General features: G+C 42.1%; 1 protein-coding gene and 1 non-coding gene across 2 annotated transcripts; one reads left to right on the top strand and one right to left on the bottom strand.

Moving 5' to 3' along the window:
- Nucleotides 1–277: 277 nt before the first annotated feature.
- LOC110531167 (neurexophilin-4-like) lies at nucleotides 278–8,061 on the bottom strand. Its single transcript, XM_036987963.1, has 2 exons — nucleotides 7,837–8,061; nucleotides 278–1,983 (listed from the first exon to the last, which is right to left on the bottom strand). The coding sequence occupies exons 1-2, from the start codon at nucleotides 7,888–7,890 to the stop codon at nucleotides 1,186–1,188; spliced, it is 852 nt and encodes a 283-aa protein (XP_036843858.1). The 5' UTR covers nucleotides 7,891–8,061; the 3' UTR covers nucleotides 278–1,185.
- A 6,690-nt stretch (nucleotides 8,062–14,751) lies between these two features.
- LOC118966201 lies at nucleotides 14,752–14,867 on the top strand. Its single transcript, XR_005053467.1, has one exon. It is a non-coding gene; the product is annotated as a U5 spliceosomal RNA (small nuclear RNA).
- The last annotated feature ends 86 nt before the right edge of the window (nucleotides 14,868–14,953 follow it).

Below are 14,953 nucleotides of genomic sequence, written 5' to 3'. Positions count from 1 at the left end.
CATCTGTGGCATTGTGTTGTGTGACAAAACTGCACATTTTAGTCTGGCCTTTTATTGTCCCCAGCACGAGGTTCACCTGTGTACTGATCATGCTGTTTAATCAGCTTCTTGATATGCCACACCTGCCAGGTGGATGGAGTATCTTGTCAAAAGAAAAATTATTAATAAACAGGGATGAAAACAAATGTGTGCACAACATTTGAGAGAAACAATGTTTTTGTTCATATGGAACATTCCTGGGATATTTTATTTCAGCTCGTGAAACATGGGACCAACACTTTACATGTTGTGTTCATATTTTTGTTCAGTGTGTATATATATTTATACATATCTTTGGTTGTTGCTCAATCTGATTGGGTGGGCCTGGCTCTCCAATGGGTGGCAACGCCCTGGTTCTGGGTTAACTGAGATTAACATCTCAGTAACGGGTGTAATAAACCCAAGTACTAACAAGTTGGATTAGATTGGAAAAAAGTATGTTATTTATGTTTGTGTAGTATACGATTAATCAACCAGTCAATGTACAAACAACACAGTTATTGAAGCAAACAATTCTGAAAATCAACCTGCAATAGAGCACCCTGGGAAATGTGATAACGATGAGTGTGATTTTCAGTGGTTTTGAGCAAACACACATTTGTAATTTACTCAACAAGCTTGTTGAAATTCAGCTAAAACAAACCTCAACACTAGCTCAAATTAATTTCCTTTTGAAGTCCACTCAACTCACAGACATTAAGCAATTGGTTAGGTTGGCATTTTCTTTGTGTAGATGCGGTGCCTTGGTTGCAATATGTCCCCAAATGAATAGTGAAAAGGTTTAATGTAAGGGCCATCACAGATGGGCAATATGTGACAAAAAAGCAGACAATTTACACAAACATAATTACAGTAGTAAAAAATAGGAATTATTGTTGTGCTAATACCAGCTGCTTTGGCATGCACATGGAGCATCACTCCAACCAATTCAATATTTGACCCCAAATATAACAACTACTACCACTACTATAACAACCACTACTCGATATTCTGTAATTCTTCTACCCTTCAGTGGTGTATTATCAAAATATTATCCCGGTACTGACGACTTCCATTCTACCAAGCAAATCTCTCCATCTCTACCCTTTCTCCAATGATATAGGAGATGAAGGAAAACATGCTTTAATAACCCGCCTAGTTCATCCACTATCCTCGTCTTCCAAAGTGCTGGAGATCAGCCTGGAAGTTGTAGTCTGGACAGACCTTCTGTGCCAGTCTGTAGTCGGCGCTGAGAAAAAAGATGAATACACAGATGACCTTGAAGGGCTTGGCACAGATCCAAGCGGCGTGAGACTGGGTGTGTTCTGAGTAGCAGGTCTGGGAGGGATCGTAGAGGCATGGCTTTGTTTTCTTGGCTCTGTTGGTCCTCTGGTACTCCACCACGCAGTTGAGGGCATTCATCTCCTGCCGGTGCTCATTGGGGGTGGACTGCGGCTGACTCTGGAAGTGGAGTTTCGGGCGTCCCACATCCTCCCATTCCACGGCTTTGGAGGGAGGAACGATGCTCACTGAGATATTCCCCAGACGGGACGAGTTGTGGCGGAAGTACACACTGAAGGTGCCGTTGATGTGGTCCACTATCTTACCTGTCACCAGAAGGCTGAACTTGATGGTTTTGATGTTGAGGTAGAAGTTGCCCCACCCAAAGGTCTTCTTGACCTTGATAGGTGTTTTTATGGGGGGCTTGGATTTGGAGCGAAACTGTGACTGATCCAAGGGGAGGGAGAGGTTCTGTGACCAGCCATATGGGCCCACAGAGCTATAGCTGGAGGCCTTAGGCTTGGTGGATACATCTTTGGAAAGGTGTTTGACTTTCAATGCAGCTCCAAGGTTTCCTTCTTTCCCCCTCCTTCCTGTTTCGTAGGTAAGGGGCTGTGAGGTGTTGTCAACATTTGGATCGAGGTTCAGATAGTCCAAGGTCTTCCCAGCATCCTCCTCCTGCACCTACGGACAGATGAATGAAGGATAAGTTTTGTATTTTTTTCAGTCCGTCTCTCTCTTTGTCTCTAATGAATTGCTGTCAATCTTCACATGCCTGTGGGCTTGATATGGATGTAACCTTGATAAAGTAAAGGTAGAAATCTATTGATCAGTTCCCACATGATCCTAAAACTACAATTAAGAGTACATGAGTGTTAATGAGGAATTGACAAAGACATTATTAAAATGATGGGATGATGCCACAAGCTCATTGAAATGTTTGAAAAGATAGTTAATCTCATCGATCCATTATCCACTCGAAAAGACATTGGATACAGTCTCTTTTTTCTTGCCCCGAGCCGTTGTGGCCCAGGAGTGTTTCATTGGTAGGTTGATTGTAACATATAGTTGGAGAGTATAGACTGTGCTGCACTAAGTGCTCATGTAAATGTGACTGTCAGACACAGCTGAGTGTGAAGTCAGCTTGGCTCCATGTGCTCTGCTGCAGCCATCTGTTATCTGTTTCATAGTTGTCAGCTACAGAAAAACCCACACCCACACACACACACACACACACACACACACACACACACACACACACACACACACACACACACACACACACATTTGAGTTCTTGCCGATTTCGTGATCAGTGATCAAGATTAGGAACCAGATAAACTCATGGCCGTGGCATAATATGTCTCTTTTCTTCAAATTGGAACTGGCAACATTCCACCTCAATTATTTTCAGGCTTAAATAGAAAGGGAATGATGTTCCTCAATTATCTTTGGATGAATCATTATAATGACACTTATTGAGCTAGAAAGGCAACCACCTATTGACGTGTTCCATAAAAATACATAAATACTAATAAGCACATCAGTCATGAGGATTTTCTATCAATCCAATATTTCTGAGATTAAGTACACAACGGTGAGTTGTAAAGTCTGCTACAGCCAAGCCCACGGGACCAATATTATACAGCATAGCGTGCTCCCAATCCCATTCACTGATTGGTAATATGATATATCCTTACTATATACTCAGCACATCTGTATATAGAATGTTAGCTTACACATCATCAACGTATAGTATAGCTTTAACTACGTTTATTTTCTCTGCATGCCCTCTCATAACTACTCTCCTGTCTGTAATCCACTGTCAAACCAATGATCCATTACAGAACCCTCATCAGGCTAATGAACTCTGAGCCACTGCATTCATCTCCTCCACTAGCAGGGTGGTAAGCCAGCCATGCTCCAGCTCTAATTGGGCACCACACTCTGACAGTCATGTCCAGTGGCTCTGTGTCCGGTTGTCTGTATGTCTGGCCGTGGCTGGGTTAGAATACAATCTGACATGGGAAACCTCAGCTCATGGTAATGGGGATGGCAGTGAAAGATGGTGCACGTGTTACACACGGCTCCATGGGCAATAATCATTAGTGTACTCACATGATCGTCATGTGTGAGAATGGTGCTGGGGGAAAGAAAATAGAGGCTGCTTTTGGTAAATGGATAGATCATCAAAATGTTGTTACGGCTCACTGTGGTTCATGCTGAGCCCCCCGAGGAAAACACTCAACCTGAGTTGCGCCATAACCGAGTTAGACCAACTCTCTAATGTGAACAATGAATGCACTGTATGTTTCTCCAGATTGTGTTTGCTGAGCAAATGATCAGTTTAACCCGGCGCAGCTGTCAACCCTCAGGATGATGTGTACTGTAACGACACATGGAGTTCATTTGCGACCGAAGAGGCCAATTAAATGATAACATTTCTAGTTATTATTGGTGCATGAATAAAAAAAAAGTGATTAATATAGCATTAATATGGAGACTATAGATTGCGTAAATTCCGTCTGTCTAATGATCCCAGTTCAATAAGAGTATGTGTTCTTCAATTTTTGATAGTATTATTTTAAATGAATACCTCATTCATCCAGTGCATTGATAACAAATCGTGAATTTGCTAAATGTGGGTAACAGTGTCTTTATTGCTATCATCAAGGGGATGAATTAATGCCGTTACGTAAGTGAACATCTTCAGACCTTACAACTGCATAGACACAAATAGCATTTGGAATTATTTATCAGTTTGAGGGAACCAGAGTCTTCTGGGGTATGTTGAATATAAGATCATAACTTAGATAAAGAGAAATTAACTTTGAGGAAGTTCTACACTGTAATGGAAAACTGTAAATTATACTGTCATTTTTTTTGTTGTTGTTGTATTTTCAACAGTAAAATACTCAAACGTTTTACTGCGTCATACTGAACATTATGGTGCATTGTGGGAAAATGTTGTCGGTAGGGAAAGATTGCTGTATTTCGAATGGTGCTGTAATTCCACCCCACAGTTTACAGTACCTTACCATGTTTTTGGAGGGCCAAAAACCTTTTGACCACTAGTAGTTGCATGGTTGTTGTTGTTTTTGGCTCAATAGCATATTTTGAGGCGTGCCTTGTAAAAGGCTCTCTTTGTTGCACCCATGAGTGAGAGTGCTGTACCAATTTAACTCCTATCTGGTTAAATTTAGTGATGGGCATTCTGGCTCTTTTCAGTAAGCCTGTTTGTTCAGCTGAGCTCACCAAAAAGAACTGGCTCTTTTGGCTCCCAAACGGGCTCTTTAAAAAAAAACGTGTTTTGTATTTTTTCATCTCAAACAGTTTGCGATAGTTTGACTGTGATTGGTGTTAAAACAATTCTAATTAAGTTATTAAATGAAATCATACTCTACCTTAACCACAATGTATTTAAAAATGCATTGGTTTGTTATGAAAAATAATTATATTAAACATTTGCATTTAAAGTTAAGTAACCTTTTAATGTATATAAACCAAGTGCATATAAATCTAACCATTCAAAACGAATACAATCTGAAGAGCATAATAGAATATTGCACCATATCAAAGAAAAATAAATAACAATGTGCAAAACTGCAGCATCCCACTTAAAACATTAAACTGCTCCCTCTTTTCTCTCTCTTCCTTATTGCCATGTTATAACCAGCAGCACACAGCAATGCTGACCATGTTTTTCTTTTATGAGAGATTTGCATTCAGAAATGCAAGCTGCCTCACTTTCGAGGGACTGGTGCGGTTTCTTCTCTCAGTAATTATTTGTCCCGTTTTCGAGAAAACCCTCTAAGGGAACGGATGTGGCCACTATGCAAAGTCTCCCTGTCATGACTTTAGTAAGAGGCCAGGTTCTTCCACATGCTCAGAGGATCTGCAGATCTTTGGCGGAAGGGCTCCTCCAAATAGGATCGGACCTCCATTATGGCATCTGCTGAGGGATTCCTTCGTGCTGCATCCCCAGTTGCTCTCTCGTAAAACGGCATCTACAGTGACCTGCTCAAAGGGTTCCAGGACTCTGCACACCTCCTCCACCACCTCCCATTCCTCTTGGGCCAGAGCATCAACAGGTGCATTGACAATGGCCAGGGTAGAGATGATGCCATCCTTTGACTCAAGAAACCACTTCAACATATAAAATGTTGAATTCCACCTTGTAGTGCAGTCTTGTTTAGGCCTCATCTGTCGTTGTGTAGACTAGGTTTTCAGCGCTCCTGTGGAAGTATTCTACAGCTGCTTTCACTTTGTCCACAGTGGGCTTCATCACCTTCAGAGCATCTCCTACAATCAGGTTGATTGTGTGGGCAAGACATCCATTTAAACATTTTCATGGCAAGATTTTTTGGGTTGTGTTAGCTACATTGTCGCTAACACAACAGACAACAGACTGAGTGGATACATCTCCCGTGTGGAGGTGCTGGCTCCACCACTATCACTAGCAGGCCCGCTAGTTTCTGGAAGGTCCGCTACAGCTAGCTTCACAGTTGGGTGCACAGTTTGCATATGCTGGTGTAAAGTTGTGTGTAGAACCAGCTTTATATGAGATTTTGTTTTGGCAAATTCTACACTGTGCTCTAATATTGTCTACATTATTAAAATGCATCCAAATGCTACTGTGCTTCTGACTCATTTTCCAGCTGTTGTTTTCACAGCTGTCCTTCCTCTCTCTCCTCGGCGGCTAAGTGTGTGACTGTGAATGAGTTGGCTCGGCCCTCCCTCACGCATCTTTGGTTCATTGGTTGACACTGCGTGTCTGATTGACAGGAACAACAGGTGAGGCTGTTAGTCTGAGCAGACAGTCAGAATGAATGTGTGCGCACTTGAGCCTATATTTATATTTAGGCCTATATTATTTTATTTCATTTTTCGTTCTTTGAATTAGTTAATTATATTAATTTAAATCTTTTGATTATTCATATCTTAATTTTTTAAATATTTTTATAAATAGATTCAGCTCTTCTGATATACAAGCCGGCTCCCAAAGTTCACCTACAAGAGCTGGCTCTTAGGTCGTTCGCGAACGAGTCGGCTCTATCACTAGTTATATTCCCCGTCAATTTAACATGTCTACAGTCGGGAGAGAGATTTGAGTGGCAGCATGTTTTAAACCTGTTTTTCCCAGTCCCCAGCACCAATCCTCCAGCCTCGGTCCCAGCATGACTTCCAGTCCTGGCCCCAACACCAGTACCAACCCAGGTTTTCCCGGTCCCAGCATGACTTCCAGTCCTGGCCCCAACACCAGTACCAACCCAGGTTTTCCCGGTCCCAGCATGACTTCCAGTCCTGGCCCCAACACCAGTACCAACCCAGGTTTTCCCGGTCCCAGCCACATCCAGCAACAACCCTGTACACCGCACCCACCTAGCACAACTGCCACCTGCTTTCAGCAACTGCCAGCCCAGACCCCCCCCCCCCCCCCCCCCCCCCCCCCCCCCCCCCAACAATAAGACACAGACACATTGAGGACTGAGTGACTGACAGACAGATTTTTTTCTGATTCCTTTTTGATTGATTGATTGATTGCTTTAGTTTTTCTGTTTTCGTTTGATTGGATGACCATTTGGTTTGCCTAATTTTAATTGGTTGCTTATTGTTGGAATTGTTTATTATTTAGGATTTGAAATTAATGATGGATTGAATTTGAACTTGAACATTTTAAACTATGAATAAAACATTTTTTTGTCTGTTATTCCCTGTAGACGCTGCCAGTTTGGAAGCCTTTAGAAATTCAAGTGATATAAAACACCAAATATTCATTAATATTCTATAATATTTGTAAACTTAACACTTTACCAAGCAGCCAGCCGGCTTGCACTAATCCCTTGTAAAATAAAATTCTGTGAAATACAAACTAAAATTGACAGTCTAATAGTCCATTTTACAGTTGTGTACTGTGTGTCATTACACAGTACATGCTTTGGCACCATATTTATATTACAGGAAGTGTACTGTAATATGAAATACAGAATTTTCTTGCCACGAGCTGCCAGTAAGCTACTTTACAATTCATGGTAACCCCTTTACAGTGTACCCAAAGCCCTTATTCTATGTTATCACCATCAACATATCTCTGCATAGCATACAACTTCATAGCTATCAACCTCTACCATAGAGACAGAGAATGTCTTATCATTGATTTCCATCTGTAGCCTATGGCTTTGTGGTAGTGTGAGGACTGAAATGCTCCCTCTATGTTCAGCAGAATAATTATTCAGATAATCAATATGATCCTGTTGTTTTCTTGCCCCAGGGATGGATTTGTTATATAATGGGAATTTAATATTTTATTTATAGTTATGCTTTCCCTCTCCCTCTCAAATCCGCATCACAATCACAGATTTTTCTCTGCATGTGAACACACAAAATGAAGAAGGCATGAACAGGCACAAAGACGAAACACTTTTGAGATTTGACAAAAGCCACGTTTACTTAAACTCTCTGTATAGCATTTAGTAGCCGTTTATCTGAAGATGATTGCCAACCCTCATGTGAAAATAATGTCAAATACTGTAGCTTACCATTGGTAGAAGCCACAGACAGAAGATGGCAAAGCTGATGAATAGTATCCTCATCTCGTCCCTGAATGTCTTATGTCGAACAAATCTGGACACTGTGGCAATCAAAGTCTGGGAGCAATTCCCTTGGAAGAAAACTTAGAACACTTCAGACTGATTCAAAAGTCAGAAAATGTTGGTAGTGGCTTCAATGACACTCTGCCGTGAGGTCCATGGCTCTGTGAAAACAGGACGAACTGGGGGGGGGGGGGGAAAGATAAAAAAAAAAGTGTTTGAGAGATTCACCTTAGTGATGATATTGGACAGCCCCTGTGATTTCATTTGTGCTCTCCCTCGCACACCCTCTCTCTCTCTCTCTCTCTCTCTCTCTCTCTCTCTCTGTGTGTGTGTCATACATTCACACGTCTGTCTGCTTCTCATCATTTGTACAATGAGAGCAAATTAGAACAAATGTGTATATGTGCATCATTTCACTAACCACCTACCCTGCACAATTTGCATTGTAGCGGACTTTCTTTTGATTTTGACCATGGTAAATATAGACCATGGTCAAAGAATACACATTTTGAAGGCTAATGATATTCCATGTAGGCTATAGAACTGTAGACAGAATGTGAGACCATTGAAATCATAAAGACCCTCTCATCACACTGGTAATACATTCAAGAGAAAATCTGACAGAATGAAGAGTTGCTCTGCTACTGTCTATCTGTCACCAAACCTCCTGGCTCGTTAGAACTCATCCCCGGGGAGGTGACTTCTGCCCCTGGTTCTGCCACAGGGAGGCTGACACAATGATAAGAACGCTCTCCCAGTGGAATATAAAGACAGTAGGCATATAGTGCCAGTATGTGTGGATGTGATTTCTGTAGCCATTTTGGTTGCTGCTGACTATAGTCGTATGTGTGTGATGGTGTGTGGAAATAGCATGATGAGGCAGAGAGATCATTTAATATCTAAATTGCTCTCGTCTTTTTTTCTTTTTTTTTACCACGTGGTTAACGTTCAGGCTTTAAATGTATATGATAGTCTAAAAAGCTAGCCCCTACACTAGGGAGTTTAGAAAACTGTTTTTTACCTGTTAACCGTAACTTTTCATCTGGTGTAGTAGGCCAGTAAATAGACCAATTTATTTGCAACGTTTGTTTTTGCAAGATTTACAATGTGTTTTTAGATGAGAGAGCCAGGTCCTGGTCACGTGCATTTCACATGATAGCGACCTGCGTTTCATGGCTTCTCTACAGACATAGGAATTCTCCGGTTGGAACTTTATTGACGATTTATGATAACAACATCCTAAAGATTGATTCTATACTTAGTTTGACAGTCCCCAGCACCTGTAATATAACTTTTTGAAGTTTTCGGATGGACCTGCACGAGCGTTTGGATATATCTGGAGACAGATATGAAACAAACCAAATCATTATCAATTTCTATTGGTCCAATGAAGATTGATGCAGGGATCTACAGTTCAGAACCATCCTATTTGGACTACGAAGAAAAATTAGTGTGGAACTTTGGATATGGAACCAGTGTGCTTTACAGGTGTTGCCCTACCTTGCACAAAACAATTTTCCATTAGCAAGGAAGCTATGGCCGCTACTAAAGTAGTGATTAAAGATCTATGGGACATGGGTATAGTTGAAAATACACATTCTGCCTCCGATAGCCCAGTATGGACAGTGAAAAAATCAAGTGGTGACTGGCGAGTGACTGTGGACTACAGGAATGCAAATGAAGCCATCTCCAAGCTCACTCCACTGGTGGCTGACACCTCAACCATTTTTTCCTCATTGTCACCTGCTCACTCTGTGTTCTCAGTCATTGATGTGGCTAATGGGTTCTGTCTGGTCTGTACCCTTACATCCAGAGGTCCGTCCATGCCTTGCTTTTTCTGAGGATGGTCAATGGTATCAGTGGACTAGGACTCCTATGGGCCTTCCTAATAGTCCTTAGATTTACCATCGGGCATTGCGGAGACATCTCCAAGTTCTCCCTCAGATGTCATCTGTTGTCATACAATATGTTGATGATATATTGTTGGCTTCAGAAGATGAGGAAACACACGCTAAGGATCTAAAAATCCCTGTTAGACCACCTGCATGCCAAAGGCCATAAAGCTAGCCCTATCTTGGTCAACTGATGACACAAAATTGTATGGCTGCCATACAAGCTGCCTAAAGAGCCCACTACTATTAAAGAACTTCGCTCCTTCATGGGCTTGTGCAATTGAAATAGATGCTGAGTGGACTCCTTCGTCGAAATTGCACAATCCATTAACGACCTCCTCAAGGGAGACCCTGATTCAAAAGACTGTTGCCTTCAAAGGAAGAACAGAGGTTTTAGGCAAGCTCAAACTAGCTTTGTCATCAGTACCGGCTTTGGACATTCCGGACTCAGGCCAACCATTCACCCTCTTTGTGGCTGAAAGAAAATGGCTACATGACTTCAGTTCTGACACAAGACCATGGTGATTGTCAGAAACCTGTAGGCTACTATTCGGAGAAATTGGATGATGTGGCATTGGGATGGGGGCCCTGTCTCAAAGCTATGCAGGCTACTTACTGTGTCGATGGTGGCATCACTTGTTCTTGACCAACATCAAGTGTCCACATGCTGCTCTTTTTAAAAAAAAAATATATATATATATATATATAGTGGTATCCAATTGTTTGGTAGCTACTATCTTGTCTCATCGCTACAACTCCCGTACGGGCTCGGGAGAGAGGAAGGTTGAAAGTCATGCGTCCTCCGAAACACAACCCAACCAAGCCACACTGCTTCTTAACACAGCGCGCATCCAACCCTGAAGCCAGCCACACCAATGTGTCGGAGGAAACACTGTGCACCTGGCAACCTTGGTTAGCGCGCACTGCGCCCGGCCCGCCACAGGAGTCGCTGGTGCGCAATGAGACAAGGATATCCCTACCGGCCAAGCCCTCCCTAACCCGGACGACGCTAGGCTAATTGTGCGTCGCCCCACAGGTTGCCAGGTCACGAACCCAGAGTCTCTGGTGGCACAGCTGGCTCTGCAGTACAGCGCCCCTAACCACTGCGCCACCATGTTCATACTCTTTTGACAATTCATCGAACTGCACAGGTCACAGCCGCTCGTCAGAACAAATGGTCAACTGTATTGGAGGCTCCTAACATCATCACACAACGTGGTACACCAAGTAATCCAGGAATTCTGAAGCATCCTTCAGATACCACATTACTTGAACATGACTGTTGTCAGTTGGTTTTTGGATCAGCTCTCTGATGAGTTTATAAAGAGTCATCCGTTGGAAAACCCTGAGCTTATCTTATACACAGACGGTTCAAGCAATGTGTGTGTGTGTGTGTGTGTGGGGGGGGGGGGGGGGGGGGCTGGCTGGGCATTTACTACAATGGACAATGTGATAGTAACAGGCACGTTACCTGCAGGAACATCAGCACAGGTGATGGAATTGGTGGCTTTGACAGAAGCATGTAAACAGGCTGAAGGAAAAACAGCCAACATTTACACAGACTCAAGATATGCTTTTGGTGTTACCCATGATTTTGGAAAAATATGGAAAAACAGAGGATTCATGACATCACTGGGAGCTCCTGTGAAGAATGGACCAGAGGTGATGGCTCTACTGAATGCTCTCCAGTTACCTGGACAAGTTGCAATTTTGAAAATGAAAGCACATGGAAAAATCTTTACAGATGACAGTAAAGGTAATGATTTGGCTGACAGAGCTGCTAAGGCGGCTGCAAAGAGAACACCTCTGTCACCTAAACTGATGAGGAGATACACCTTGGATACGTTGCAACACATTAGAGATATGCAAAGCAGTGCACCAAAAGATGAAGTGTGGGAATGGATGGCTGCAGGATGCAAACTCAGTCAAGAAGGGGTGTGGAAATACAACCTGAGATGTGTAGCGCCAAATGCACTCTTACCGTACTTGGTGACACAGATCCACTCTTTGGGATACATTGGTGTGGACAAGATAGTTTATCGTTTTGTGGGCAAATGGTGGAATCCTGATGTGCGGAAAGAGGCTGAGGCTGTTGTAGCGAATTACAACATTTGTATGGAAAATAACACCAAAGGACGATTGGAAGTACAAACACGACGAGCGCCTGCCCCACCAGGACCCTTCAGACATCAACAGCTGGATTATATCACACTGCCCAAATGTAAAAGACATGAAGATATGCTGGTCCTTGTTGATAGTTTCTCACGATGGCTTGAAACCTACTCTATGCTAAGAAATGCACTGCACAACACACAGCTAAAATTCTAATTTGAGAAATAATTCCCAACCGGGAACAATTAGATTCCGTCCAAGGCACTCATTTCACAGGAAAGGTTTGTCAGGAGGTAGCTCGTCTTCTGAACATAGACTGGCATCTACACTGCCTTATCATCCTCAATCGAGTGGACTGGTAGAACACACAAATTGGGTTTCGAAAGAGAGACTTTCAAAGATGCATCAAGAAGGGATGGCATGACCACATGCATTGCCTACGGTATTATGTAGTATACGGGCAACACATAACAAAGCCACAGGGTTGAGTCCGTTTGACGTCGTCACAGTTCGACTCATGTCACTACCAGGCACGTTAGGCTTGAGAAAGCAGGCGTTCACTTTATGAGTGACACAATGCTTAACTATTGCATACAACTCTCTAATGCAGTAAGGGAAGCAGACAGACAAGTAAAAGAGGCGTGGGGAATAACTCCCGAAGGGGGACATGACGTGACCAGGACAGTGGGTGATGGTAAAGGAATATGTGACAGACGCATTAGGGCCAAAATGGGAAGGTCCTTATCAAGTTTGGCTTCTAACGAGGTCAGCAGTAAAAGTCCAGGGAAAATCACGATGGATACATGTCACTCATTGCAAGGTTGTCCATTGTGATGACAAAGCTGAGCCTGGAGAATAAAGAACTGATTGATTAGCAATCGGGGGCCAATCCCGGGTGAAGAAGCATAGTAAGATGATCAGAACCTGATGAGCTTCTATGTTGTATACCGCAGTCGTCATATTAGGGATGTCTAGGTGAAATGTCCAACGTTATCCTGATAATTGGGACATGCTTACTTAGGGAAATCTATGTGAAATATCAATTTCTCTTGAAACCAGGGCATGTTACTTTCACTTTTTCTTTCCTTTGTTACGGGTTATGAGAATCTACCGCCTGAGGCTGCAGCAATATCCTTCGATTCAAGGACTGTACCTGAAACAATACAAGATCACCAGTGAAGTGCAACCAGTGGAACGGAAGAAGAATTCCTCACTACTGGCAGACTGTCAGAACATACTTTCTAATAGTTATCTATGTGGGACTGATACCAGTGTGGAAGAACTGGTAACTTTTAAAGGACTTGGTATTATATTATAATATTATAATAGAGGACAACTGAAATGATATTATTTCAGTGTTGATAAGGGAAGGGCAGGTTAAATAAAAACATGACAGCCAGACAAGCCAGTGTATGAATCAAACGGATTTGCATATGAATGGAGTGGAAATTAGCTGACTTCGTGATCTGTAGGGTTAGTAACTTTAATGTGTCAAATTAGTTTACACATTCTTTGCCATTTCTGAAACGTAGAAATGTTTATGACATGGACTTCATGTTGTAATGTTAACAAGGTACCCAAAAGTAGTTTGAATTCATGTTTTTGTTTTATTAGCTTAACAAAACTTGTTTAAACAGCGAAACTGTCGCAGAAATCAGCCTGGATTGCATAGCGATGATGAAAAGAACGTAATTTAGGCTGTAATGATCTCCAAAAGATCCATCCTTTACAAAAATTACACTGATTGGCCCAAAGAGGGGCGCTACATCATTCGTGGGGGACAACATGTTTACTGTTGCCTTGTTTAATTGTTGTTGTTTTGCTAATTAGATGTAGTAGCAGCTCTAGCTGTAGGCCTACAAGCCTAACATATTGTTTTTCCGCTTTAGGCCTTCATGTTTAAAAACTATAGAAAGTGATAGGACTCAAATGACTGCATTGGTGTATTTTAACCGTGAGGGCCCTGAGAGGGAGCCCCATTAGGCCCATGGGCTTTTGTCTTAACTAGTCCATTATCATTCACACTGTCACAGTCCACGGGCCCATTTTAAGGACACCCAAGATTCACATAATTTGATGGTTCAATGTACTTATGATAGCATCAGTGTCAAAAAAAAGTGGCAAGCCCATCTACTATATAAATGGTTTAGGCCAGTCCACGACCACCACCTTACACGCTGTGGGTTTCATGGGCTATCATGGTGTGTAGTACCTAGTATGACCACAGCATGTCGCTAGGATTTTTTTTATTATATCAAAAGAGTGGAGCTAATCAATTTTGCATGTTGCAGTTGAATAAACTACTATACACAGAATGATGCATTTTACACAGATGCTTAAAGTCCAGACCTAATGAAGATGTCTACACAGAGTTTAGAAAACGTAGGCTTTGTTTGAGGACTGCACTATGGGGATGTGGCGGAGATGTTAGCTGTACTACTACGCATGCGTGTGAGTGTGTTACACGGTGGGATCAGTGAAATACAGACGTAAGACGTTTTGTTTTCCTTTTTGACTATGCCTTTTACTAATAGCTATATTATTATTTCCCATGTATAATTCGATTAAATAGTGGTGTATGGCATATGGCACTCTCTCTATACATAGATTGAGAAATTAGGAAGTGGTTGTAACAATCCCCAGCATGCATTTCGCGCGGAGTTATAGGCTACTAAATGTTTAAATACAATAATAATACTGCAACATGTTTCCACTACAAATGTGGGATTATTTTCATTTCAATGTAATAAAACTGTGATTTGCGGAATTTACAGTTTGGGTGAAATTGCCTTATAAAACGTCACCGGGACTTGGAATGAATTGAACGTGTTGCGAGCCGGTTCTTTCAGTCTGCAGTACACTCTGGTTTCTCTTCAGATCGCATAAATCTTTCGCCTTTTACTAAAGATTTCCGTGGGGAGGAACATTATGAGTATCAACCAATTTTTTGATGCCCGGCCACACGGCTGGGCTTCCTACTCTTGTGAAATAAAAGTTGAGGAAGTTTGATATAGAGATCTACAATCAGTCTGCTTAATCAAGTTGTAACTAGTGACGGG

Source organism: Oncorhynchus mykiss, chromosome 9 (genome assembly GCF_013265735.2).
Source record: "Oncorhynchus mykiss isolate Arlee chromosome 9, USDA_OmykA_1.1, whole genome shotgun sequence".
Taxonomy (NCBI): Eukaryota; Metazoa; Chordata; class Actinopteri; order Salmoniformes; family Salmonidae; genus Oncorhynchus; species Oncorhynchus mykiss.
The sequence above is the reverse complement of the archived record's forward strand: the minus strand, read 5'-3'. Positions and strand labels throughout refer to the sequence as shown.

Excerpts from the sequence above, each read along its gene's own strand:
- LOC110531167 (XM_036987963.1), bottom strand. The coding sequence starts at position 7,890 with ATGAGGATACTATTCATCAGCTTTGCCATCTTCTGTCTGTGGCTTCTA. Across the intron at positions 1,984-7,836 it reads GTCTGTGGCTTCTACCAATG|GTGCAGGAGGAGGATGCTGG; the intron begins GTAAGCTACAGT and ends ATCTGTCCGTAG.